This window comes from Colletotrichum abscissum, assembly GCF_030869225.1.
Source record: "Colletotrichum abscissum strain IMI 504890 chromosome Unknown Scaffold_60.1, whole genome shotgun sequence".
NCBI classification, from domain to species: Eukaryota; Fungi; Ascomycota; class Sordariomycetes; order Glomerellales; family Glomerellaceae; genus Colletotrichum; species Colletotrichum abscissum.
Window position 1 is genome coordinate 1 of NW_026850504.1, and position 26,339 is coordinate 26,339.

At 55.0% G+C, this 26,339-nt stretch overlaps 12 protein-coding genes across 12 annotated transcripts; 7 read left to right on the forward strand and 5 right to left on the reverse strand.

Moving 5' to 3' along the window:
• Window positions 1-408: 408 nt before the first annotated feature.
• On the reverse strand, window positions 409-1,098 carry CABS01_14912 (uncharacterized protein; the record flags this gene model as incomplete). Its single annotated transcript, XM_060548250.1, has 1 exon — window positions 409-1,098. The coding sequence occupies one exon, from the start codon at window positions 1,096-1,098 to the stop codon at window positions 409-411; it is 690 nt and encodes a 229-aa protein (XP_060392246.1).
• A 1,146-nt stretch (window positions 1,099-2,244) lies between these two features.
• On the reverse strand, window positions 2,245-2,697 carry CABS01_14913 (uncharacterized protein; the record flags this gene model as incomplete). The annotated part of the gene is made up of 2 exons (XM_060548251.1): window positions 2,245-2,366; window positions 2,520-2,697. 2 exons carry the CDS (start codon window positions 2,695-2,697, stop codon window positions 2,245-2,247), a joined length of 300 nt encoding a protein of 99 aa, XP_060392247.1.
• Window positions 2,698-3,690: 993 nt separating this feature from the next.
• On the forward strand, window positions 3,691-4,768 carry CABS01_14914 (uncharacterized protein; the record flags this gene model as incomplete). The annotated part of the gene is made up of 2 exons (XM_060548252.1): window positions 3,691-3,872; window positions 4,018-4,768. 2 exons carry the CDS (start codon window positions 3,691-3,693, stop codon window positions 4,766-4,768), a joined length of 933 nt encoding a protein of 310 aa, XP_060392248.1.
• Window positions 4,769-4,841: 73 nt separating this feature from the next.
• CABS01_14915 (iron only hydrogenase large subunit domain-containing protein) lies at window positions 4,842-6,677 on the reverse strand (the record flags this gene model as incomplete). The annotated part of the gene is made up of 1 exon (XM_060548253.1): window positions 4,842-6,677. The coding sequence occupies one exon, from the start codon at window positions 6,675-6,677 to the stop codon at window positions 4,842-4,844; it is 1,836 nt and encodes a 611-aa protein (XP_060392249.1).
• Window positions 6,678-7,483: 806 nt separating this feature from the next.
• On the forward strand, window positions 7,484-8,254 carry CABS01_14916 (uncharacterized protein; the record flags this gene model as incomplete). The annotated part of the gene is made up of 4 exons (XM_060548254.1): window positions 7,484-7,489; window positions 7,565-7,688; window positions 7,769-7,873; window positions 7,968-8,254. 4 exons carry the CDS (start codon window positions 7,484-7,486, stop codon window positions 8,252-8,254), a joined length of 522 nt encoding a protein of 173 aa, XP_060392250.1.
• Window positions 8,255-9,073: 819 nt separating this feature from the next.
• Window positions 9,074-10,273, reverse strand: CABS01_14917 (uncharacterized protein; the record flags this gene model as incomplete). Its single annotated transcript, XM_060548255.1, has 2 exons — window positions 9,074-9,699; window positions 9,754-10,273. The coding sequence occupies 2 exons, from the start codon at window positions 10,271-10,273 to the stop codon at window positions 9,074-9,076; spliced, it is 1,146 nt and encodes a 381-aa protein (XP_060392251.1).
• A 657-nt stretch (window positions 10,274-10,930) lies between these two features.
• Window positions 10,931-12,251, forward strand: CABS01_14918 (ran GTPase activating protein 1; the record flags this gene model as incomplete). The annotated part of the gene is made up of 2 exons (XM_060548256.1): window positions 10,931-11,122; window positions 11,181-12,251. The coding sequence occupies 2 exons, from the start codon at window positions 10,931-10,933 to the stop codon at window positions 12,249-12,251; spliced, it is 1,263 nt and encodes a 420-aa protein (XP_060392252.1).
• Window positions 12,252-12,754: 503 nt separating this feature from the next.
• CABS01_14919 (uncharacterized protein) lies at window positions 12,755-13,366 on the forward strand (the record flags this gene model as incomplete). Its single annotated transcript, XM_060548257.1, has 1 exon — window positions 12,755-13,366. One exon carries the CDS (start codon window positions 12,755-12,757, stop codon window positions 13,364-13,366), a length of 612 nt encoding a protein of 203 aa, XP_060392253.1.
• Window positions 13,367-15,240: 1,874 nt separating this feature from the next.
• On the forward strand, window positions 15,241-17,027 carry CABS01_14920 (chitinase 1; the record flags this gene model as incomplete). The annotated part of the gene is made up of 4 exons (XM_060548258.1): window positions 15,241-15,677; window positions 15,748-15,846; window positions 15,920-16,168; window positions 16,247-17,027. 4 exons carry the CDS (start codon window positions 15,241-15,243, stop codon window positions 17,025-17,027), a joined length of 1,566 nt encoding a protein of 521 aa, XP_060392254.1.
• A 583-nt stretch (window positions 17,028-17,610) lies between these two features.
• On the reverse strand, window positions 17,611-18,448 carry CABS01_14921 (uncharacterized protein; the record flags this gene model as incomplete). The annotated part of the gene is made up of 3 exons (XM_060548259.1): window positions 17,611-17,749; window positions 18,006-18,249; window positions 18,322-18,448. The coding sequence occupies 3 exons, from the start codon at window positions 18,446-18,448 to the stop codon at window positions 17,611-17,613; spliced, it is 510 nt and encodes a 169-aa protein (XP_060392255.1).
• Window positions 18,449-19,769: 1,321 nt separating this feature from the next.
• On the forward strand, window positions 19,770-20,644 carry CABS01_14922 (uncharacterized protein; the record flags this gene model as incomplete). The annotated part of the gene is made up of 2 exons (XM_060548260.1): window positions 19,770-20,187; window positions 20,292-20,644. The coding sequence occupies 2 exons, from the start codon at window positions 19,770-19,772 to the stop codon at window positions 20,642-20,644; spliced, it is 771 nt and encodes a 256-aa protein (XP_060392256.1).
• A 518-nt stretch (window positions 20,645-21,162) lies between these two features.
• On the forward strand, window positions 21,163-23,888 carry CABS01_14923 (fungal specific transcription factor domain-containing protein; the record flags this gene model as incomplete). Its single annotated transcript, XM_060548261.1, has 4 exons — window positions 21,163-21,234; window positions 21,494-22,459; window positions 22,521-23,693; window positions 23,748-23,888. 4 exons carry the CDS (start codon window positions 21,163-21,165, stop codon window positions 23,886-23,888), a joined length of 2,352 nt encoding a protein of 783 aa, XP_060392257.1.
• Window positions 23,889-26,339: the final 2,451 nt, after the last annotated feature.

A 26,339-nucleotide genomic window follows, 5' to 3' on the forward strand; every position in this document is an offset into this window, starting at 1 on the left:
CCCCTCTCCCCCATGAGAAATCTCCAGGACTCTCTTCACGTGGGATCCTGTTCTGTAGTCCCTTCTAATGCCGTAACGCCTTTGGGTATACCGTATGCTTCCGATAAACAAGACATTGTTCCTCCAAGACATTGTTGCTCGTGCCCCTTTTTCTTCTCCTGTATCTGACGAAATCCAACGGTGGAGAAGGGGTATCTCTCTAAACGAACGCTCGATCTGATGCTTGGAACCAAGTTCGTAAGTCGTAAGTGGGAACTCTTTTGTCCCCGGTGGGCAGTATACATCGGTGCCCATATGTACGATGCTCTTCTCTGCTCTCTTTCTCTCTCTCTCTCTATTCCTCTGCGCGCCGTTGGCTGTGCATGTGTGCATGTATACTTCACATACTCACTCACCACCACGATTCGGTCACAACACATCCTGGGTAATAGGCCTCATCTGCTTCTCCTTCCAACTCGCAAGCGGGACCTTCACCCAGACGCCGTTACTCGCTCTCATCCACGTGAGATTCCGCGTCGAGATGAGGATCCTCGGCTTCTGCTTGGGGTCGGCGTTCGCCGCCGCCGCCGCGGAGAAGGCGGAGAAGGGGGATACGCGGGCCGCGTGGAGCGCGACTTGTTGGTTGAGCCAGTGGTCGACGCGGGCGGCGGTGGCGTAGAGGGATGCGAATCTCGAGGGGTAGGTTCTGACTGGTGCCGTTGCCGGCGCCTCCGGGGTGGGCGTCTCCGAGACCGTTGACTCTGTCGACTCCGTGTCTGTTGTCGATGGGCTCCCCGCTGCGGCTGGGTGTGCCGGGGTCCTGGGCTCGGGAGACTGACGGGAGCCCGCGACGTCTCGGTGGCGGTGGAGTTTCCGGCGGCGGCTGGCGGCGGAGGCTGGAGACGAGGACGACGAGGCCTTGAGCTTGAGCTTGATCGCCTTTGGCTTGGTGCCGGGGTTCGGGGTGGTTGTGCCTGTTGTCGTGGGCGGGGTGAGGATGGGCTTGGAGGGCAAGAGTCTGATTTTGGTGATGGGCTTGAGGTTGGAGGCGTTGGTGTTTGGTGTGAGGATGTTGGGGCCGGCGCCGGCACCGGTGGATGGGGTTTGGGGGTTGGCCATTGTGAAGTCTTGTAGTTGAGGTGTTTGATGTAGTGTAAGTGCTCCCTTTGGCCTGGATTGGCCCCTTCGATATGGTGAAGTTGGTTGGTTGGACTTTGAGGCCGAGGCGGAAGTTTATACTTATTATGCCCGGTTGGAAATCGCAAGGCGATTAAAGCGGGAGGAGAGTAAGTTGAGATTGAGGAAGGATTTTTGCCTTGAGTCTTGAGCAAGTCGAGTTGGAAAAGATGTTGATATCGAGGCCCAAGTCGTTTTTCAAGTCTTCGTCGTTGTTACAATATGTTTGCGTTTCTTCTTCAGATCCGCAAGGTGTATGAAGGATGTAGAAAGAACCAGAGAAAGATGCTAACAATAGTAGGGCCCGAGTACGCCTTTATAGATCGTTCAAAGGACGAAAAGGGCGGTTTCTCGAATATGGGCGGTGGCCGAAGAGGTGAGTGAACGAAACAACGGAGATGGCTATTTGCCTGATTAGGGAAATTACACGGCCAAAATGGGACTTTTCAGATGAAGAAGTTGGAGGGGAGCTTTTATTCACTTCCTTGCCCGGTCTGACCTTGCTGGGCTGGGCTGAGCCATCTCCGTCACAATTTTGAGGGCGAGGCGAGGCAAGGCGAGGAAATAAGGTCGGGTGGGTGGTTGGTGGTTGAGAGTGAATGACCGACCTGCCTGGTCCGCGTGACTACCTCACCCTACCAACCTATCTCCGTATACACCTCAAGACTCGAAAAGCCCCACAAGGCTCCAGCAGTCACTCGGCCTCTCTGTGATTCAGACAGTTACCATGCCTTGTCTTTTCCTAGGTTTTTCCAAGGTTCGTGGTTTTCATGGGTTTTGACAACGGAGAAAGATCAAGTTGAATGAAACGGCTCCTTTCACGCAAAAACAATGTGTTGAAACTCCCCTCTATTTCGGGCATCATACAAGCTAGACAAAGAGTTGATGTAGACAACGTACTCTCAAACACACAATGAAGAGGTCAAAATCCTTCAATACCTCTCTTGTTCTTTCGTTCTTTCCCACCTCAGTTGCAGATTTTGAGCATGGATCAACGAATATCTTGAACCCCTCCCCTTCACTCCCCTTGAACCAACTGACCGACCTGATAAGATAGATCAAATGGCGACCTAGGCGAAATTTGACTCTTTAATTTCTTGCCTTGTACTCGGCGATAATCTTGTCGATGCGTCGCTCAGCCTCCGGCGTCGTCTTTGGGTTATTTCGGGGATCGGAGCCGCTTCTTGGAAGTAACGGGTCCGGGAAATGCTCTGTTTTTTGGAAGTATTTTTGTAAGCTTAGCCCTCTCATCTCTTTCTCTTGACTTGCTTCAACCATGTCGTTAAGGTGGGTGCCATCAAATCACCTCACAAGCGGGGGGGGGGGGGGGGAGTTTGGAATTGAAGCGAACGAGGTTCACTTACTGGGGTCGAATCTCTGGTCGAGAAGTTTCGCCTTGAAAGACTCGTACTCTTCTCTAAACTTCTTATTGTTCCAGCTGGGTGCGGCCGCTACCGCCGCCGAGGAAGCTTTGGGGTCGTCTCGGATGCTTCCTCCAGCCTCGGAGCTGGGGGTCTGAAGCTTTACGCCACCTGCTGCCATTGTATCTGCTGCTAAATAAATTTCCTTCAACGTTGTGTAAACGCGGGTTGCTGAAAAGTGATGAGCTGTTTGCCCATGTATATCCTGGGGTTGGGTGTTTGTACCACCGCTCAGCTGTAGCTCGTGAACTCACCTTGAATCCCGACTGGGCAGTAGGAGGATGTGCCAAGAACCGGCGGACAGGGTTTCAGGAGATTATTGAACAAAGGCCTCGAGAGTTAGGAGGGAAGTATTGAAATGTGGGACCTTTTGCTAAATCCTGTTGAAGAAGCTAAAGTTGAGGTTATTCCGTCACAGCTCTGCCCAAGCACCGCAGTGAGTGATAGAGTGGTAAGTCAGGTATGAGGTGAGATGGACATCGCTCGCCTGCCTCCAGCTGTCACCCGGGCCCAGCCAACCCCACCATTCCAAGGGTGTTTCCAAGATCCGATGCGCCTGCTGACCCCTGGGTGCCCCTCCACACAAGTCCGGAGAGAATACTTATGTAGTACATAATTTTTCGCCCAGATAGAGGCCAAAGTCAAAGTAAACATCATGTCCATGGCTCAGCTGAGGGGAGCTAAAAAAAAAAAAAAAAAAAGCCGTAGCCGCCTCGGACGCCTCTGACCAAGGCACAACCGACAAGGGGTCCGTTAACCTCACTCATCTCATCCCACCTTTTTTCACCCTTCTACCTTTAACATCATTGTGAGCATCGACTTCACCACCCTCTGGACAACCTGCCATTTTTGGTTCTTGTGTGCTCACCTTTATCCTATCCACCCATCCAATGCTCCCACATTAGCCCGAGATCACCGCTCGCCTCGTCACGGTCACAGCACACCTCTCTCCTCCCTTTCAGGTCTCAGCTTCCTCAACCGATCGATCGCCCACCACCTTTCTGCAGGCAGGCCTCGACACCCTAGTGAAGCTTCACCCACCCCCACCATCACGGTCACGTTATCACAAACTTGGGTCGCTTCAGGAAACACCACCCGACAAGAAGCTGAAAAGATGGTCAAGAAGGGCGGCGCTTCTCTCGTCCCTGACGCCTGGGAGGATGATGACTGGGAGTCCGCAGCCGACAAGCTTGACGCCCAACCCACAGAGGTGCAGCCTGAACCACAGGTACCGATGACCAAGGCAGAGCGGCTCGCCCAGCATGCCGAGCAGAATCGAAAGCTTTGGGAATCAGCGTATGTCTTTTTACCCGGAGTTTTTCACGTGCCCAAACTTTGGCCTTTTCTTTAACCTATTCCTTGTACTGCCAATGGCAATAATTGTCAATAGGGAAAAAAAAAGAAGAGGCAAGCAGCTAACACAAACTTCAACCTTCACTAGTGACTCCCCCACGCCCACACCAATGACCTTCCTCGAAGCCCAACCCTCAGTCCCCCTCGCCACGGGCTTCAAACCCCAGGTCAAAGTCCTGAGCCGAAAACCCGCGCCCCGAACAATCGCCCGGCGCGACCCCGTCACCGGCCTCCTCTCCCACCTCTCCCTCGCCGACGATGACGCCGACGATCAGCACGCCGAGAAGAAGCCGCAGCTCACGCCCGAGGAAATTCGCGCTAAGCAGCAGCGTGAGCTCGAGGAGAAGCAGCGGCGGTACGAGGAGGCGCGCGCAAAGATCTTTGGCGAGTCGAACCCTTCCTCTGGCGCTTCGAGCCCGAGTGGGACAGTCACGCCACCTAGAGGGGGAGGAGGAGGTACCGAGAACGAAAGAGGTGGAGGGCGCGGCCGTGGACGAGGACGGGGTCGTGGCGGCGGCGGCGGTGGTGGATACCGAGGGAACTCGAATCGACAAGACGACCTACGACGACCTGGTAGCAGTCGATCCGACGCCGTTCGCGCCGAGAGCGGTCGTGAGCTCTACGACCCCGGATACGCACCCCGAGGCGGCTTCGGGATGCAGAAGCGTGGGGGCGGCGACAGCCCAAACACGTACAACACGTACAACCCGCATTCTGGACGTTCAACCCCGAGAGACGTCGAGGACCAGCCCAAGCAGGCCATTCGAGCTCCACGCGGACCGGATGGGACTGGAAGAGGTGGATTCGGCTTCGCCAAGCGAGGCACAAAGGAAGGATGAAATTATTGCTATGCTAATTTGACTCTTCCTTTCCTTCACAGAGAGAGAAAGAAGAAACAAGCAAAAAAAAAGACTACCAGCCTCCACCAATCTTTCCCGCCAGCTGAACGACGCGCTCCGTGTCGCTGGCCTTGTCCTTGCCCACGTCGCTGACCACCTCGCGATACGTGGTGAGGGCCAGTCTACCCAAGTCTATGCCAGTGCAATCCGCCCAATGCGCCAGGGTATCTCGAATGTAAGAAGGCGAAATTCCGTCAACAACGTCGTCTGCTACTTGCAGACCGTCACCGTTTTGAGTAATACCGTTGCTCTCCTCGCCGTCAGAGTCCTCTGCTGAAAAGTAGGCCTCGTCGACCTCGGCCAGGAAATCCTTCTGCTCCAGAGGGCCCGGCTTGCTCTCGTAACCCTTGCGCTCCACGACGATCGGGTCGTCCACCTTGATCTGCCCACCGCCGTTGGTGCAGCCGCCGGGGCAGGCCATGACCTCGACGTAGGCGTACTCGAGCCCGGCAGACTTCCCTGTAGGTCTCCTAGCGGCGCCAAACGCCTTGCCGCCGGGCATACGGGACGGCCGCGCCGGCTTCAGCTTGCGGACCAGGTTCTGGATATTGCGGAAGCCGTAGTACCGCGCAGCCTTGAAGATGGGGTCGCCCGTGGCGGAAGCGACGACGAACTCGACGACGTCGGCGTTGCGGCCGCGGATGACTTGGATCTGGGAGTTGGGGTGCTTGGAGGCCACGGTCTGGAGGGTGAAGTAGAGGTTGCCGCCGGAGGAGCCAGCGGCCACGGAAGAGCGGTGGGCTCCACGGGCCGGGAAGAGGAACTTTTCCAACCTCGCGTCCGGGAACGGCGTACGTTGGAGAACACCGGCGGGTGGCTTAGCCCGCGGTAGATTAAAGAAATTGAAACCCCTTGACTCGGCCAGCATGAGAACCTCCTTGCTCGTGATAACGCAGTCCACGTCGCGGACCCCTCTACCGGGCTTCCCGTCCCCGTCGGGACCCCACACCGAATCCGTCAGCTCCTCGCGACTAGCCTCGAGCTTCTTGTCGAAGCACGGCATGACGGCCAGATGCCAGATCCTGCTGGGCGGGATCCCTAGCTTCTTGCTCAGCGTCGTCTTGAGGAGGGTGCCCATGAGCGCCTGGGGCGACTTCACGCGCGACAGGTGCGGGAGGACGTAGGGGTGCGTCTTTTCGGCGTAGCACACCCACCCAGGACACGAGGATGTGAGAATCGGCTTGGTCGCGGGGGTCGACGGTGACGGGGACGGCGAAGCGCCTGCTGCCGCTGGGCTGCTGCCACCGCCCAGGACCTCATCCGCCCCGAGAACAAGACACGCCTCGCGCGCAACGTTGGTATCCAACACCCACGTGAACCCGTTCCCGTGCTTTCCCCCGCTGGCAAGACCTTGCTCGCCGCCGAAGAGCGCGTCCAGCATATACCCCGCCTGCCTCTCCGTCGTGCCATCCCCCGCAGCAGCAGCCAGGCTCGCCCTCGTCTGCGGCGAGACGCTCGCCACGAAGAGCATCCTGCTCTCGTCCTCGAGCCCCTGGACGCGGAACTCGCCCGTGGTCGGGTCCGGGCCGACGATGCGGAGGGACGGGCCGAAGTCGAGGGTGTTGAGGACCTCGGTGTGGGATTGCATGCTCACGAGGACGGCCTCGGCGGAGGTGACGCAGCCCGAGCAGGCGAGGCAGTCCGTGAGGGAGATTTCGGCGGGGGGCGCGTTGCTCGCTGCGGCGTTGGCGTCGGAGCCTGGTTGGCCGTCGAGGATGACTTCGTGTTCGAGGGAGGCGTCGAGGGGGGGTTGCGGGGGCGCGGAGGGGAGGGTTTCGATTGGTTTTATGCAGGCTACGCCTGGACTTATGAAGTCGTTCAGGTCGTCTGCGGAGAGGATTGCGCTCATATTGGAGGATTTTCTGGTCGTAGTGTCGTGAGGCGTAGAGGAGGTGAGGGAGGGAGGAAGAGTGGGAAGGGAAAGGAGGGGAGGCGGGATGTCGAAGATGGCGGGGCAATGCGCGGATGCGATGCGATGGAGAAGTTGACGATAAGAAGTGTGAGTCGCAACGCAGCGGGGTGTGAGAGAGACGCGAGAACACAAGCCGTTCGTCCAAGTACGAGTATGAAAACGATGGGAGAGAGCCTATCTTGGTTGTGGAAGACCTGTGGTTCCTCCTTGTGTCCCGCGAGGCCGGAGATGCGCAAACCGAGTGGTGGATGGGAATTAATCGTTGATTGCAAATCCATCCCCCACCACTGGGTTTTTTTTTTCGCAGAGTCAACACTGCTGACAGTGCAGGCGCGCCTAGGCTTTGCGAAATCGGCATCCACTCAGTGGCGGGATGGTGAAAAGTGGACAGGGACCTGGGCGCCCCTCGCGGCATCGGCCCCTGAGGACCTGACAGGATTACAGGGGGCATTGCAGCTGGCCGACGCAGGCCGTCAAGTGGTAATCGAGACTATGGAAGCCATGGCGGGCAAGGGGACGCGGTGCCGGGGGCCCGTCCAATGACGTCGGTTCGTCGTAGCTCTCTCTTCCCTGAGCTCAACCTTGAAGTCACCTCATTCCACGCGAGGCAACGCTCTACGAAGCTTCATTAATACAGCAACGCAAGCTCTTACAGCAGTGATCCGTAGCCTTCAACTTTTCAATTCCACCTAGATCACTCGTCATACAAAAAAGAAGTCGAAAACTGCTCACCGTATCACCCAATGGACGTAAGCCATCTTCCATCCACCATGCTCGTCTCATAGAAATCCTAGCTGACATGTAGCCCTACCACGAACCAATAGGCGATATCAACCTTCAGCTTCGGAAACCTGGGCTGGCTCGTGACCCAGGCCGTCCCGCTCATCATATGGCCGCGCTTCATCACCAACCTCCTCCGCCCCGATGACTACCAGTACGCCGCAGGCTGTAAGTCTCTCCGTCGCCCCCATCCCACCCACCTCGTGTGAGTCCCGAAGAGTTGACTGACTGACCAACATAACCCCCAGCTCTAGAAGACTACTTCGCCCGTTCCCTAGGCTTTGCCCTCCTGACCCTAGGCCTCCTCGTCGTGACCCTCTCAGGAGCATTACCCCTCGCATCAGAGGACCTAAGTACGATTCCCGTCATCCCCCCTCCGTCCCCTTGATGCCCGGACACCAAATCTCTTAGTCTATTCCCGGTTCGCACAACTAACCTCCCAAACAGCACCCGCAGGAACAGTCTCCCCCTACGCAAACGCAGCTCTCATCCTCTCCTCCGTCCACCACGCCTCGGCCGGCTTCTACTGCTACAGCAGATGGCTCCGAACGGGGCAGACGGCCTTTGCCCTCGGCTGCCTCGGCAGCGCCATCTTCGCCGTCTCGGGGCTGTGGTGCCTCATGTTCGCCGGGGACAAGTCGCGACGCAGCAAGAAGCACGGCTACGACAAGGACACGAGCTCGTTCCCCTTTAAGAATACCGAGTCGTATAGATCCAAGAAGAAGGGTTTGTAAAGTGGAAACGGAAAAGCGAAAAGAGAGAGAGAAAGATTGTAGCTGTTGTAGATCGAGAGGATTGGCGGTCATCTGAATGCTGGTGAACACAGAATGGTGGCAAATTAGCAATAATGATTTTCCTTGATTATGTCCAATGGGCCTTGACTGTCATCTCGTGGTTAAGGTAATACAAGAAAAAATTCACCCTTCACACTTTGCGCTGCCAAAAAATACCTTTGTGAGATGGCATGTTCGGAGTCTTATGCAAGGTTAAACAGGCAAAGAAATGATAATGAGAAAAGCAGTCATAAGCTGCTTCTTTAAGTGCAAATTGAAACACTCTCCCTAGTGTACATATACTCCATGCGCCTATTCCCCTGGTCGCCTTCCTCATGACTCCCGTGATGCATCAAGAGACGTCAAGTTGTGCTGTCCATACTCTTTGCTTCTTCTTGGGATGCTTTAGTAGGTATCGTTTTACGTCCTCCTGCCAGACGCCCGCCTCCGTTTCCTGCTTCCCTTGATCTCATGACGGCCTTGACGAGGGTGCGCAACGTTCTGCTTCTTTTTCCGCTGTCTGTTGTTTTTGGCAAGTCGGAGCTGTATCGTTTCCTATAAATTCCTCGGCCACCTCGACCGCTTCGAACGCACGCACACCGGTACCGTCCTTCAGGTGCGTTGTGATAAGGTGATAAAAAAGCATAAACCAGCCGCAAAAGATGCACAGAACTGGGGAGTCACCCATTCCCTAGGGGACTCCTTGATATTGCCGCCGGCCTAGGTCAATCTGTCCAACTAGAACTGGACGCCTGGGTTCCAGGATACCAAGCGCTGACCCTAACTAGCTGCCGCTACTTCGGTGGATTTAGCTCCATTCGCCAGAGTCTCTTCGGCCTTGGAGGTTTCCTGGGAGTCTGCGCCTTCTCCGTTGGTGACTGTTTGGTTACCTTCTTGGCTCTCCAGCACGCCCGAAAGCTGGACATCTGCTGCGCCAGAAAGGACTGCCTGCCTGCGTTCATGCCAGTCGACCTCACTCTTGACAACCTGGGAGAAGAGAACCTCCTTCTCGCGCCACAGGTCCTTGTACTGCTTCTCCCAGTACTTGACCTCTTCCGCCAGCTTGACCGACTCCTCTTGCGCCCACTTGACTTGGAATCTACAGAGCTTGTATAGCCTCTCAAGGGGGATCTTGAGCTCTTCAGGAGTGAAGCCTTGATCTTCAGTCAAGGGAGTAAACAGGTCGGCAGAGAGCTCGTCGTCGTCAGCTCCGTCATCGATGGCATCATCGTGTCCCGCAGCGTGTGATTGAGGAGTCTTGATGATGATTTTGAGCTTTCCCTTTCCCGTGGGGCCCGCTTGCATAGACTTGGGGACAGGGTCGGAGGGACGCAGGGCCTCTGTCTCGTGGACGGTCCGCATGTGCTTAGCGAGAGCATCTGATCTCGTAAATGATCTATCGCATTCTGTCTTCAAGTTAGCCGGTATGCCCCAAGGCTCTGCAAAGGATGGTCACAAACCTGGTAGATAACAGTAGAAAGGCTTCTCCCTGGTATGGCTTCGCATGTGGGCTTTCAATGCGTAACCACTAGCATGCCCCATGCTCTTTCTACTGCATCCGGTCCATTCGCACGTGTATTTCTTCTGCCGGCTTTCGATGTGATCGCTGTGAACATGCTCCACCAACTTGTCCATGTTGCCAAAATCACCCGCGTCGCAGCCTTCCCAGGCACAGGAAGTTACCTGCTCCTGGAAGTCTTCCTCGTCTAGTTTGGCGTTGATGGGAGAGCTGGGAATGTCGCCAGACGTGTCCGAAGACACGTCCGACATGCCCTCCAAGGGATCCGGCTCGGGTACGGCTTCTGGTTCGGGTTCCGCGACCACCGCAGGAGACGTTGTCGAGGCTGCGCCTAGCTTCTGGCGCTTCGAGGGACGCAGGAGCGACTCATCCTCATAATCGTGGACCTCCTCCTCCTCGGAGGTATCGTTGTGGTCCGAGGTGAGGGGTGAGTCGGGCGGTGTTGAGTCTCCACGAGCCATGTTGGGCCGTTGAATGATGGAAACCTAGCACTTTGAAAGAGGCAGCGATGAAAGGCTGTGGATTGTTCGGTGATCAAGCGTAAGAATTATCGCTGCGAGAGGGGGGAGAGATCGGAGATCAATATAATGAAAAACAAGCTATGCGCTGCTATCGTAGATGGGATGATGAATTAATTGGGAGTAGCCAGCGGGATGCAGGTCAATCGCTAGAAAAATCACATCGGCCTCGTTCCTGACAACTTTAATGATGTTTGCGCCTGGGCTCAATCCTCAGGGTGTCGCGACGAGCAGCGCGGCTCACGGAGCTCATCTTGTGGGTCCACTTACCAAACCAACTCTGCCAGGTGTCAGGGGTACCCTCAGAGGGCAGCCAGTGGGAGCCAGCTGTCAGCGTAAATGACGGCAATCGCCTCCTAGCCAGTCGGTGCCTGGCACCCTGTGACCACAACCAGGCACACAGAGGCAAGCCGCACACAGGCACCCACCCGGGCTCACCCCCTGCAACTGTGACTCGGGGGTCGTGTGGAAAACAAAATAAAGTGACTTTGTTTAACCCCTCCCCCACCATAAACATCCCCGACATACACTCATTTTGCGCCTTCGCTGCCACCTTGCTCCCAGCCTTTTCAACACTCCTTGCTTATCAACAAATCTATCATGGCGACCACGCGCAAGGTGTTCTCTCTTGAGGGAAAGGGTCTCAAGCTCGATACTGGCGCCGACCTCGAGCCCCACATCGCCGACTTGCGCTCGACCGACGTCGAAGAGGTCAGGTTCCTGGGAAACACCCTGGGAGTCGGTGCTTGCAAGCTCCTTGGTGAGGTCCTGGCCACCAAGAAGAACCTCCAGGTAGGCGAACAAGAGTTTCCAGCACACGTAGAACCATCCACTGACCAAAAGTGACTAGTCCGCCGACCTCTCCGACATCTTTACCGGCCGTCTCCTGAGCGAAATCCCTGAGGCCCTTTCCTCCCTCCTCACTTCTATTCTCAACCTCCCTAAGCTCACGACGATCAACCTGAACGACAATGCTTTCGGTATCAACACCCAGGCCCCGGTCGTTGCTTTCCTGGCTGCCCACGTGCCCCTCCAGCACCTTTACCTGAACAACAACGGCCTCGGCCCCCACGCTGGCATTCTGGTGGCTGATGCGCTCTCTGAGTTGCACGCCAAGAAGGAGGCAGCGAGAAAGGAGGGCAAGGAGGTCCCATACCTCGAGACTGTCATTTGCGGTCGCAACCGTCTGGAGAACGGCAGCATGCAGGCCTGGGCCAAGGCCTACAGCCTTCACAACAAGATCAAGGAGATCAGGATGATCCAGAATGGTATTCGCCAGGAGGGAATCAGCCACCTTATTAGTGAGGGCTTGAAGACTGCGACCGAACTGCGCATCCTCGATCTCCAGGATAACACCTTCACCATTAACGGTGCCAAGGCCCTTGCCGGTGTCCTTCCCAACTTGACAAACCTGCAGGAGCTGGGTCTCAACGATGCCTACCTCACGCCCAAGGGTACCAAGGTTGTCGCCAAGTCTCTTGCTAAGGGCAAGCAGGACAAGTTGGAGACACTTCGCCTGGCTTTCAACGACATCACCCCCAAGGCACTGGAGAGCATCGCCGGCGTTGTTACCGAGTCTCTGCCTGCCTTGAAGAAGGTTGAGCTCAACGGCAACAAGGTTGAGGAGGAGGACCCCTCCATCATCGCCATCCGCGAGTTCCTCGAGGAGCGCAAGGAGAAGATTGGTGGCGATGTCGTTGATGAGGACGCTTGGGGACTTGACTGCCTGAGCGACCTCGAGGGAGAGGACTCTGACGAGGAGGAGGAAGAAGAATCCGAAGAGGAAGAGGAGCTGGATGCCGAGAAGGAAGCCGAGATCCTTACCAAGGAGGCTGAGGAGGCCCAGGAGGAGCCCACCGTCCAGCTCAAGGACAAGGAGGTGGACGATCTGGCCAAGAAGCTGGCCAAGACGGAGATTTAAGAGATGTATGGAAGCATTTTCTTTGGTTTACAGGTTTAGATGATGGAACGCAAGAGGAATGACCCCCCATTATACAGGAGTGAGGAGACAGAGACGATACCCCCCAAAATTACACTTCATCCCAAACAGTCTTGACCGTGGTTATTACATGCAGATTGTCATCTGACCGGCGGGAGTCCGATGCAAAAATATCTACGTCATTCTCCTGGGCATTTAGGCTTGTCGCAGTACGGGTGGTGTGTCCGGGGTAGCACCAATCCCGATCGTCACTCCACGGTCACCCCACGAAGCCGGCATCCACGGCGATGCCATATCACAAGATCAACGAAATGGAATCGCGTGAGCTTGAAGGGTAGTATATAGTATGCGAAAGACTGTCCCTTTAGATTGATAGTTGCAACTACGAAATGATTTCACGAATAACTCGGGTAACGAATATACCTTGACGAACAAATACACTGCACAGAAAGAATTCACCCCCTACTCACCTGAAGCCAGCAATCATGGACTACTTCTTCAAAACCACAGACTCGGTCATTGAGATCCTATGGGACGTCGCGCTCGCCTTCTTCGTCGTTCGCATCGCATTATCGTACTTCTTCTTCACCTTCACCGCAACAACGCTGCTCTCATGGACCGTCTATACATATCGCCAATACTTACGACTGCCCCTCGTCTCCGATCAGCAGCAGCGGTATCTCACAACCTCACAAAGCGACCCTTTCGTCTCGGCGGTGATGCTTCTACAGATCGTGGTGGGCCTCGTCGTTGCGCGGTACGTGGTGGCGGTCTACGACGTGCCGCGCGTGGCGTGGTTCCGGCTTGCGATCGGAGGTCTGGCGGCGGCGTTCCTGGCCGGCGCGGAGGGGCTGCTCGGGTTGATTATATCTGTGTATCTACACGAAGGAGGGGAGGACGGAAGGGATCCATGGGTTTGGGAGAGTGGGGATGGATGGGCGTCGGTCGCGACGATGCTTGGCGGGTTGGTTGCCTTTGCGGCGATGCCTGCAGTGTTGATGTGGCTCGAGAGGGCCGAGAGGGCTCCGGCTCCTGCTGGAAGGGCTGAGGGGAGGGAGAAGATGGGGACGCAGGGGCTTGGTGGCAAGGGAGTTTGAGGATGGGGAATTTCAAGCCAGGGAGTCAAAAAGTCGGAGAAGCCCTGGCTGTGAGGAATATCGAAACCGGGATGCCGGCGTTGCAATGGATTTGTGTTCATGTCAAGAAAAGGGAGTCTTATTGTCTAACGTTTTGGAAAGCGAGACATGGCTGGATAGGAATCATCAGGGGAAAAGGGTTTTTGTTGGAGTCTTTGGTGGCCCTGCGTGTAAGTTTGAGTCTTGAGTCTTGAAGATATTCACCATGAGGGCATTGTGGTTGGTTCGTCTGGGGTTGGAGTTGAAATTACAGTGTATCCCAAGTTTATTGCCTTTGCTTCAGCCTTGAGGTCGTCGTCACTGAGACTGTAGGACTAGGCTATTGGATACTGAATTCTTTTGGATCGAGCAAGGATGAAATGAAGAAGGGCCTCCGAGAACCGGTAGAAAGTCAGGTATGTCAGCCGAGACATTGTTCTCAGAGGCGGCGCAGCGTTTGTGGGCTGTCAGCCATGTATTGGCGTGTAAGCCAGGGCGGGTCAAATTTTTAATCTCTGGAATGTTACGGCCTTCCTACTTAAGCTATCCTCCGGGAAGGTTTTACGCCCTCGTGGCGTTTGGCCTGCCCTTGGATCCTGCTTGCTTGGATTTATGGAAAGCTACAATGGTGCTCTGGGAAAGTTCCAATAGATGAATGAAAAATCATCAGGATACAGCTGCAACGGAACCGGTAAAAGAAGAAAAAAGCATTCGATTCTGAGAACCTGCGAGGTTGAGGTGGGATCGGATGGCAGCTGTCAGCGGGCAAGGTACATCGGGCGCTCCCGCTGTGGTGTCGCTGGAAAAGTGGCAGGGTTTCCATTCTTCAGCGTGGCCACCTCCCCGGGAAAAGCGGGGGCATATCCGGAACCCCTAGGCTACGGATACATCTGCCGTCTGCACCTGTCCGACTACCACCGTACCATATTCTCTACCCAACCTTGCATACTCACTCATATTTTCTAGCAGCACTTGAACAGCCTCCGATCTGCCAGTGCCAGAGACACCTTTTCATATTCAAAGGCATCACAAGTGACTAGCGCTTGTCAACAGGCTCACACGAAAGGATTCTGTCCAATGCTTGGGATATGATCTATTGGACTGGGCAAATATCTCTGAAACTCCAATCAAGCGCTTCTGTTGGCAGTTGTGTTCAATTTTGAAGTCTCATCGAAGCATCATTAACACGATCAAAGTTGATTTGGGAAGAGAGAAACCTTGCTCCAGTCACATTATCTCCTGTCCTGTCTCCAGCCAGACGAGTGAACCAGAGTTGGTAAACGTTGATGGGCGTCTTTCCGGGAAACGTGTGCCGGAAGTCTCATATTCCCTTTGCCTTTTTTCTTTTCCAGCCCATGTTGCAGATGTTCCCTGGCTGGGGCCCTGTGGCCCTGGAGGAGATCCAGAACTTCGGGGTGGAGGTTTCTCATTCCTACACGTGGTAGTCGACTGCGATGTCAAGGGGGGCTGCTCACAAGGCCACTCCACCACCACCACCTTCTCCTCCTCCCATTCCAGTGCCTCCAATACTGCTTTCTAGCATCACTTGGAAAGGTCTTGGAGGTTGGTGAAACTCGCACCACCAGACTCTACTCATTCCTCGTCATGAAGCATCCACGCAATACCCCTCCATCGTCGGGAATCACTCCCCCACTCTCTCTGGATAGTCAACGTGGGAGTCTTGAGAAGGGGAAAGGGAGGCTCAAGTAGCACGACCATAACCCAGAAACAATAAGAAGAGCCGTCCATCTTCGCACCAACCCGTCCAGACCTTGCTCCCCCCTTTTCCCCTGTCGATCAAGCAAGGTAAATCCAGCCTTCTCCATTCCCAGAAAGCTGAAGCAGTCTCGCCCACCATGGTCGGATCATCCCTCCTCCTACCTCTCCTCGCCGTCCTGGCCTCCATGGCCGGCGCGGTACCAGTAAATGAGCGCCGCTCCGTCCGCCCGACGTGCGGAAAGCCGGGCACGGTGGTGTCCACCACCCAAGTCACGATACCCACCTCTCAAGCGGCGACAGCAGCACCCACGAGTCCGCCCGCGGTGTCTCTTCCTTCACCCATCACCGTCTCCTCCTCCTTTGTCACTTCTCGTCTCGCCTCGTCGACTTCGGCGGGGGTACCTGGCGTTTCCTCGTCGTCGGCGAGAACGTCGGCGGCGGCCTCCTCAGCTTCTGCTGCGCCGTCTTCTCTATCAAGTGTGCGAGTGTCCAGCACGGGCACCGCCTCTCCGCCTGCCACCGGCACAGGAACCCCGGCATCGGGATACAGGAATGTCTTGTACTTCACAAATTGGTACGTTAAATGAAAACCCCTACACCTGCAACGGGACCCCAGATGTCCTCCGTGCTAACTTCTGCTTCAGGGGCGTCTATGGGGCGAACTACCAACCAGCAGACATTCCAGCAGACAAGGTGACGCACTTACTCTACTCCTTTGCGGATATCCAAACAGACGGCACGGTGTAAGTTGATCCCAAAATACAAAGGTAGAAAGTTTGCAAGAAGTAGGGAAGAGGCTGACGAAAAGAAATTCAGAGTCTCGTCAGACCCCTATTCAGACACGCAACGCCAGTACTCTGGCGACGACAACCAAGCAGGTAACGCCTACGGCTGCGTCAAGCAGCTCTACGCCCTCAAGAAGCAGAACCGCCAGCTCAAGCTCGTCCTCTCCATCGGCGGCTGGACCTGGTCCAGCAAGTTCCCCGCCGTGGCCGCCTCGGACACGGCTCGTAAGCAGTTTGCTTCCTCTGCGATCAAGCTCATGATTGACTGGGGATTCGACGGGTAAGAAGAACCACATACACGCAGAGACTCACATACACTTGTGCATGCCTTGCGCTAACAAAACCCCCCATTTCGCAGTCTCGATATTGACTGGGAATACCCAGCCAGCGACACGGAAGCCGCAAACTTCGTCGCCCTCCTGAAGGAAGTACGCTCCCAGCTCGACGCCTACGCCGCGGCCAACGCACCGGGCTACCACTTCGCCCTCACAATTGCCTGCCCCGCGGGTCCCTCGCACTACAAGCAGATGAACCTCCGCGGCATGGACCCCTACGTCGACGCCTGGCACCTCATGGCCTACGACTACGCCGGCTCCTGGGACACCACGACGGGCCACCAGGCCAACCTCTACCAGAACCCGTCCAACCCGACGGCGACAAAGTTCGACACCCAGACCGCGCTGGCGTACTACCTCTCCCAGGGCATCGCCTCCAACAAGGTCGTCCTCGGCCTGCCGCTGTACGGCCGCTCCTTTGAGAACACGGCCAACGGCGTCGGCCTGCCGTACTCGGGCGTCGGGACGGGCTCCATCGAGCCGGGCGTGTGGCACTACAAGGTCCTTCCCAAGGCCGGCGCCGTCGAGGTGTACGACTCGACGGCGGGTGCACTGTACAGCTACGACAGTTCCACAAAGGAGCTCATCAGCTACGACAACCCGGCGAGCGCCGGCGTCAAGGCCCAGTATCTACTCGACAATAAGCTCGGCGGCGCCGTCTTCTGGGAAGCCGCTGGTGACCGCAAGGGCGAGGGCAGCCTGGTGGGTGTGTTGGCGGGCAAGATGGGCAAGCTTGATTCGAACCAGAACTTGTTGAGCTACCCCAACAGTCAGTATGCCAACATTAAGAGCAACCTAGCGTAACAGAGGGGCTCTGGTTAGGTGCAAGTTATTTGTGCCTTCTTTCAATTTTGTTTTTGGGCAGGTCATTAGAGGCGTTGGTATGCGCTATGTTGCATTTCTTGACGGGATATGACTTGTAATGAAGTCTTGGGACACGGGCTTTTAGCGATGCATATGAGATACGGCCGAATGAGGCCAATGAATTAGACGGCAGCATTCAAGTTTCGCCGAGTACTAAAGAGGACTTTGCTTGTAATGACCAACATTCAGTGGACTATTCTGTATTGGAAACTGACCAAAGTCACCGTTGAGTAGCCACAGCATTCACGTAGAAACCAACCTACCTCTTTGATCAGTTCAGCTCCCTCAAGAACATGGGCGACAGCTGAGGTTGCTGAAACTAGTCAAGAACTTAGTGGGACTTTTGTGATGCAGCTCAACGGGCGCACAAAAGAAGAAACAACAGCGGAAGTATGCCGAACGGTCGAGCACTACGGAACGGGAGAGTATTGTCATCGGACCCGAACGCTCTATCCACAACTGCCGACAGCCCTGGCTCAGGGCTCCAGTGCAAAGGTCGAGTGGACTACCAACGCCGTACGTTTTACGACGACTGCATGGCGATCGCCCGTGAGGAGCTTCCAGGGGCTTGGCTCAGCGCTTCGGCAGGAGCCGAGGACTGTATGAGTTTAGTGCTGACGGGAGGGGGCGAATAATCGGTGATTTGGGACTCGACCGGGTCGCTGTAAAGGGGTTAGTTGGGCCCCAAGGACCGCCCACTGGCTCGATCCAATGGCCTAGACTTTGTTCTTGGTTCTCCATTCGAGCCTTGTAGGGTGCGGTGGGAGCTTGAATAGACTTCTGTGCTCAGTTAGATTGTCGAACCGAATTCTTGGCCTTGTCGTCCAACCAATTGTCAAGGTCTTGGTCCAACGTGAGGTTCCCAAAGGAAAGGCTCGTCCCACCGTGCAAAGGCTCCAAGTGGAAGCGACCCCTCACCGATGGAGGCCGGGGAGGCTGCCGAGGCTGGCCGATAGATGGGCCGTTAATCCCAGAACAGTCTGGGGGAAACTGCCGACCTGGAGATGGGATGACGATGTTGATGGGTGGCCGTCGTCACGATGGAACTCGACTTCAGATGGTTTTGCGTTCTTCGGCGATGAGTCGCTGACAAATCGAGGAGGAGAGGGTAAATTGGATGTCGGAATACGACTGGCACTCGGCGATAGAGTCTCAGGTTCTCCTAATGGTAACGGTCCATGGAGTGATTATAGGTTGGGCACATGTGCCGTTTCGTCGACTAGATGAGTCACACGGCCAGCGACCGAGAAAAGGCGCACAAGAGTACCAATGGCACCCTTGTCGGCGTATGAAGAGGGGGAATTGGCGGTTGCGGAGGCAGCGGAGCACCCGAGAAGATCGGCAGAGGAGTTGGTTATCATGTTTAGGCTACCGTGTATTCGTATGTGCTTGAATGCCTGTGTAACTGGTGCAGGTCAGACTAGCTGCTGGGCATAAGCATTCGACATGATGTTGAGGTTGTCTGGTTTATTGGTGTTGGTCGAACACCCAGAGCAGCAGCCAATATTGGATCGGAGCGATAAGCCTGGGGAATTGGGGGGACGTGAGGTTGACGTCAAATGGAAAGGATTCCTATTGGAGGGTTACATTGCTATACGGGCTATTCATCAAGTGGGGTGTTCTTTCTTTGACTCCAAGCCTCCAAGCCACCCCGCTTTCGTCATCAGCTCAGCTGGCGGACCGTGAGCCATGTATCCGTACCTTACCTTTCCATGCCTGTATTTTTCTCCGCCAGTTCCAGCTCTTGATTGAGCGCAATATTGCAATATTTTGGCCCAGGCTTGCTTCATCTTTTGTGCGCGGGGTGATGGAGACAATGATGTTGCTTAGTGACTGTCCATCTCTTCATGACTCGAACCTTTTGCAGATAACCTACCTACAGTAAGGTCAGTACTGCGTAAGTACCTAATGTCTTGTCCCATATCTCTTGCGTGTAAGCCGTTTATACGCAACAAGAATAAGACCGATGATGATCCGGCCGACGTCCAGGTCACTGGGCCGTGGTAAGCCGGTAGAAACATCGTGCATGACCTTGCACTATTCCGCATACCCCATAAGCTTTCGTAGTATGACTCTTGCGCTGTACTGAATCTCTAACATGGCAACGTCAACCAAGGTTTCCAGACCAAGGACTGGATGGCCGTCGCTGACAGCAGTCCACTCTTAATTCCGTTAAGTCCGTCGCAGGTCCAGAATGCGGTTTTGAGCCGCTAGCACTCAAAGTTATTCAGGGTTCCATCCCAGCCAAGAAGTTGCTGGAGACTTCCGACACCAAGCTTGGGGACTGGGTTTATCTTTTTACATTGGTGCTGAAGTGCGCTTCGGGTTCCCTATCTGCTTATGGAGTGTTGTACCCATATGCAGGCATACAATGCAGCTCGGATAGAAGCATGTAAGAGACATGTTCCTAACGTCTTTGGACCTAGAACGTGTGGGCAGCAGGGAGGGGTATGAACGCTACCCGAATTATCCATCGCCCAATCTTTTGGGGTGAGCGTGTATCCGAATAAACTACGAGATATGCGAGTGTCGGCAACCCACCACAACTCGAGAGTTCAGGACTCGCCAGGTGTGCTATGCCACCCTTGTCTGCGTTGCATCTTAGCGCCATCTGGACAGGGTTAGCTGTGAGTAGGCATCAATACACGCGTATGTAAGCCGTCCTGATCAGCAGAACCTCCAATGCGGCTACATTGCGGGACGAGAGGAGGGGAGCAGGTAGGAAGTGGAAGGAAAGAGGAGGGAGACGAAGGAACATTGAGGTGGTGGCGGGTCTCTCTCAGGTCTTCCCCTTCACCCCCTTACGTACCTATCCACCCCTGCCTGTCGTTCGCTGATCATGCTGATGGCGGCCTGCGGGTGCTGTTCATGATTTTGTCGAATCTTTCGACTGCGATAGTATCCGTAGCAATCTCAACTCTTCCCCTTCATCCTCTCTCTTGCTTGACCTTTGCTCACCCACCCCGCAAGTCGCGCAGCTGCTGCAGACGTTACACGGCAATCTCTCGACTTGGACTTTTCTCAATTCGTGGCTTGGTCATTATTCCATTTTCTTCCTTCGCGCAGAGTCTAGTACAGGGCAAAAGTACCCCCAAAAGTGGTGAGTCTTGACTTGCTTGGGCAGTCAGGTTGTGTGGTCGCGGGCCACTCGAATCCTTCCCTTGCCCCAACCCGAACCACCAAAAGCTGACGCCGCCGCCAAAGACGCGATCGCAACCTTCCGACACCTCGCCTTTCTTTCGCCATCTTGTCGTCGCGCTGACTTGCGCTACCGCTTTCCGACACTTGCCACAAACACCTGCGGTATATCGAGTCTACCCTTGCATTGCGCCCGCATCCTAACTTTGGTGCCTCGACGCCGACCCTATCTTGAGACCCCTGCGCATTGCGGAACCTCCCACCGACTACCATCTCCAATTGCTCCTTACCTTGTATCCGTACACGGGTCGACCGATCCGACCTACGATTGCCGTTGCCTGTCAGAACCTGTGGCAAGATTGCGCTTTTACTGTGGCGCCTTATCACACTGCGACATCGTCAGCAGCCTCGACGTCTAGCTGCCTTGCGCCCTTCGCTCTCTGCGAAGTAACGAGCTTCCCAAGCAGTCACTGACCTTTGAGGCGAAACCACGGTCATTGGTCTTATTCCAAGACTTCGGACTGTGACCAACGAAATTCGAGTAGCGCATCTTTGAAGGCCGGACGGTCACATTACTTGCGCTTCATACACTTGGCCGGGCCTTGCTGAAGTACTCGGCCACTACACCAACCTGCCGAGACCGCTCCTCCAGGGTTAGGCTGCCGACGGTCTGGCCGTTGTCAACGTTTCAGTGGCTAAATTTGTACACTCGTCCTGAGTGTCTGACAGCCAACTTATCGAGCTCTTTACTCTTGCCTCGCCGTATAAGGGATCTTTGTCGGCCAGTGCCATCACTGGTTCCGAAGCGAAGAGTATACACCTGCGTGTGTTGTGCTAGATAGGACCTCGAGTCCGGAGCACGTTTTCATATCCGTGGAAGCCATCGCCAGAGGTCTTTTACGACGCATCTACCTGTTCCACGGATTCCATTGCCATCATGACTCCCACACCACCATCCACGACGCCCTCCTCGGGATCAGGTCGGTCACCCGAGGAGCAGTTTCGAGTCGTGAGGAAGAGGAATAGGGTACCTCTCAGCTGCTATCCGTGTCGGACTAGGAAGTGAGTGCCAGATAAATGCCCCATATCGACTCAACTCGCTAACTTGCTTCACAGATTGTGAGAAAAGATTCACGGCCCGTCACACCAACGCAAACTGACCGATTTGTAGGAAATGTGACAGAGGTCACCCGTGCAGTAATTGTGTAAAGCGTGAGGGTGGTGATGCGTCCTCATGTTCATACGCTACTCCTGCTACTCGTAAAAAGAACCAAAGTCAAGGCTCTTCGAGCCCCGATGACATGCAGAACCGTATTGACCGTTTAGAAGGCCTAGTTTTGTCTTTAATGCACGGAGGTGCTACTATTGACCCTTCTACCGCAGCAGCAGCGGCCGCCGTGACAGGCGCCTCGACAACCAAGTCGAATACTGACAGCACACCTACCTCGGCCAAAATCGATCCCGACGACGAGACACAAATGCGAGATGACGATGAGGACAGTGATCCTGATGGCGAGCTAGCGACATCTTTAGGCGTATTGAAGGTCGACTCAGATAAGGGCAAGTCAATGTACATTGGCCAGGAGCATTGGCATACGATACTGGCGGACATATCTGAAGTCAAGACATATTTTGCGAATCACAAGAAGGATTTGGAAAAGAGCTATGAAAAGGTCATGATGTCGAAACCGGCCAGCGCCAGAGAAGGACCTACGTTTTTGCTTGGAGCCGCGCCAGCTACTGAGATCGAACTGCGAGCGGAATTACCACCCAAATCGGCCGTCCTTGCGCTCTGTTCCAGATACTTCAACTCGATGGACAATGCGGTAAACATTATTCACGCGCCGACTTTCCAGCAACAACTTCGAGCCCACTGGCAAGATCCGTCAAAAACGCCCATCATGTGGCTTGGATTGCTCTATTCTATTTTGTGTCTCGCCATGCTGAGCTACCACAAGGTAGGGGACGAACCGCCGGAGTGGAAAGGGCGGACGCTGGACCTGGCCTCCGAATATCGACTACGCACCGTCCAGTGCCTCATTGCGGCTGATTACACCAAGCCGGTGGAATACACCGTGGAGACGATGCTTCTCTATGTGTTTGGAGAATACTCTTCGAGATGGGATGCTGATCTGGGGCTGTGGCTGATCGTGTCCTTGCTCACAAGAGTTGCCTTCAGGATGGGGTACCACCGCGACGCAAAGTGGTTCCCGACGATTACACCGTTTCAAGCAGTGAGTTGTAGTGCTCCAGATATATATCTCTGGGCAAGTCAGTGTTAACATGGTATTCTAGGAAATGAGGCGGCGTACGTGGGCACTGGTGAGGATGGCCGATGTGGTGTTCTCACACCAAGTTTCGCTGCCATCCATGATCTATGGTCATGATTGTGACACTCAGTTGCCGAACAACATCTTTGACGAGGAATTCGGTCCCAACACCAAAGTTTTGCCTCCTTCACGGCCGAAGACGGAGCCCACCCCTATTGCGTACATGATTGCCAAATCCAAGCTATGCAACGAGATGGGTGACATCTTGCAGGCCACCAATCGTGTGGGCAGGCAACTACCGTACGACGAAATTCTGCGGTTCGATGCCCGGCTTCGAGAGATCAACGACGAGATCCCGCCTCATCTCAAGGTTGCAGCCTTGGAGGGTTCGCACGACCCAGTCACTTTGATCATCGCGAGGTTCAACATCAACGTGCTCTACCTCAAGATCCTCTGTCTTTTGCACAAGAAGTACGTGCCGCGAGCTCGTACAAATCCACGATATGCCTACTCGCGCAGAAGTGCAGTAGAAGCGGCTTTAGAGACGTTGCGGCATTTGGTTACCCTCGACAGAGAATCACAGCCTAGTGGCAGACTTCGATCTTTGAGGTGGTTCGTGAACTCGATAGCAACCAAGGACTTCCTTCTGCCTGCCATGCTGGTTGCGCTTGACCTCCACCACGACCGGGTTGCGGAAACGAGCGATGACCGCAGGGCGTCAGAGTCGGCCATGTTCTGGACCCCAGAGCAGCGGATGGAGATGCTTAGCAACTTGGAGCGGACCAAGGAGATCTGGCAAGGGCTTGCAGACGGGTCGATGGAGGCCTTCAAGGCATCCAAAGTCTTGGACATTATCCTGGAGAAGATCAAGGGCCCCAATCCTGAAGCCGAGGTCTTCAAGAACGAAAGCTTCCCGGGTTTTGAGACAAACCCGGAAATGCAATCGGACCACAATGCGGCAATGACTCTGGGTATGCTCTCTGGTGGCATGACGCCAAACACGGCAGCCGCGCTCGAAAGCAGTATGCAAAGTACGAACTCGTTTAGCGGCATGGACTTTGGAGTGTCGTTGCCCATGACGGGCCCAGGCATGACGCCAAACTTCCAGGGCGACATTGGCATGAACAACGCGGGGTCTCCGTTCTCGATGTTTACAAACTTCGAGTCTGGCGGAGATTTCCCCGCCAACTTCGACTGGGTATGTTGCGATTCCGCCAATGGCATAATGACGTGGTGACTGACAATGTGCTAGAACGCATTTGAGACGTACACGCAGAACGCGAACTGGGCAGCTGATACAGGGTTTGGGCAGATCTATCCAGGTCAATCCTCGCCAGAAACAGACGGTAACGGGATGCCGTTTGGCAACGCCAATGGCGGCATGGCAGGCTAAGGATGCGTTAAAGGCCCGAAGCGCGGGGAGAGCAGTGCAATGGATGAGGGAGGTAATGTGACGATGAGATCAATGACAGAATCAGGAAGGCCTGAGCGATTGGTTCGTTCAGGTGGACAAAATGGGGAACTAGGCATACTCACCTCCGCGTTAGGCTCGGCATGGTAGGATAGAAAGATGAATCCAGATTTTTAGGACATTTGGAAAATACAATACCCTGCTCCCTTTTTTTTTACACGTGCTTCTTGTTCTACCTCTACCAAGTTACACGTGCCAGAGAGATGGGAGTGGTGAATCGTGGAGACTCCGCCTTGAGGTGACATTGGATGAACCGCGAGTGTGGTGGTTGGCCACATGGACGGGATGACAGGTCCCAAAGCGGGCGTGGGGAGGTGGCCGTCCGGCGTGGCATTCGGCGCCCATGCCGGCGGTATGCACAGGATTCGGTCCGTCCCTGACACCATGTGCGACGGCTGAGGTGGGCGGGCGGAGGTTTGGCGGAGGTGATGGTAGTGTTTGGTGGTGAGTGAGCGAGCGATGTTCTGCAGATGCCAGCAGCAACTCTCTTTCTTCCTAGGTTAGGTTTCCCCCCGCGCCGCGTGCCTTGCGTCAGGCCCAAAACGTCAAAGTGAAATGTTGAATCCTGTGCCTGCAGCGTGGAGGGAACAATGCGGGGAGAGGGGATCTTGGCTTGCGCGTATTGGTGGGGGTATAGGCAGGAACAGGAACAGGAAGTTGGGAACACTCGCGCGGCGTTAGGAACATGGCATGCCGCATGTCGCACCACGACCACGACCACGGGATCTTTGAGTCGTTGGTTGATGGTTCCCTCCCCTTCAAGCACCCGTGGACGCGGCGACGCGCGAGCACTGTCCACTTGACGTTGCCGAGTCATGTCGCCGGGCAGGTAATCTGTCCACTGCGTCCAGTACCTATTACTTTTTTATCTGTAATTAATAAAAAGCATGGACGAGTGATGGCTCGCTTTCTGATAGCTCTTGTTAGTTGCCGGTACGCGCCGACGAAAGCGAGGTACGAATATTAGTGAACAATAGCGCACAGTAGGTACGAGAATACATCAAAGAGAGAGAGAGAGAGAGCAAAGTAAAGTTTGCTGTTTGGTATCAAGATCAGCAACGGCATCACTTATTCGGTCTTGGCAACGGCCCCCTAAGCTTTCCAAGTTTCCATCTCATTTCTCGGCCGTTGCTTGCTTAACTTTTTTTTTTTTTCCTTCTCTCAACCACTCAAGGCAACCTCAACTCCGCCTTTTCTCCTGTTTCCCATCTCGGACCTCTGACCCCCCTCTCCCACCCTTCGCTTAAAGCCTCCACGACCACAACGAGCAGAAAGAACAAGACCCCGGTGGTAGTCGTTGACTTGACCTTTTCGGACCTTGGCAACACCGATACATCACTTCACCAGTCTCCAGGAAAGTCCCAACTACCCCGTTAGGTAGCGGCATCCCGGAGCGGTGAGTGATGGGATAACCCCGCTGATAGGGCCGATCGTGTCTACCTACCCCAGTTAATACGACCCCCCCTTTCAAAGCCGCCTTCTTGAAGAAAAATCGAAAGAAGGAGGTGGGGGGGCGGGCGTCCGCTCAAGAAGTTCTCCACGGGACCTTGCCCTGTTGACCTTCTCCCGTCACCGGCCCCGGGTCTGGGAAACTGCAACAACGAGAAAGGCAGAGGGAAGGGGAACTCGTATTCTTTCTCTTTCTTTTTCCTTTAGTTCAAAAGTCGAGTTGGTTCCTGGTTCCTGGCAAGTTTTTTTCTTAGGCGAGGAACTAGGACTCGACTTCAACCTCCTCAAAGGCTCCCGCCATCCATCTCTTCATAGTCCACCAACGATTATTCGATCATCATTATCCGACCCTTCTCAACATCGACTGCCTGGCAGCGAAAGAGTCAGAAACCGAGGTAGTCATTATCCTTTCGGATAGAAGACAGCCTGATTGGCTTACCCTACATCGCGCCCCGGCCCCTGAGGACCCCGAGAAAGAGCCAGACGTCGCCTGCTCCGCTGACTACGGCTTCGGGGGTAAGTCACCTTACTCAATCTCCGCTGTAGCTCATCTCTTATAATCTGTTAAGCTTTCGCAAAGCCGGCCCAGCGCCCCGGTTTCCTTCAACGCACATCAGCAAGCCTCCCAACGGGCGGCTGAACCGCAATTCTCGCCTACGCCATCTCAAAGCATCGCACTCTTGCCGCCGCGCCCTACTCCGTATTCCGCCGCCTTATTCGGCTCTGGGGGGATCCCCTGCTCCAGATCCGGCGAGAAAAGGCTTGAGAGCGCAGACCGGGCATGGGGCCAACCGTCTAATCTTGTCAAAAAAAAAAAAAGTTCAGACTGAAGGTCCGCCAAGAAGTCTATCCGATTACTCGTTGCTGTTCTAAGCCCATTTTGGGTTTAAGGTTGAAGGGGAGAAAACGAACATATAAGTTACG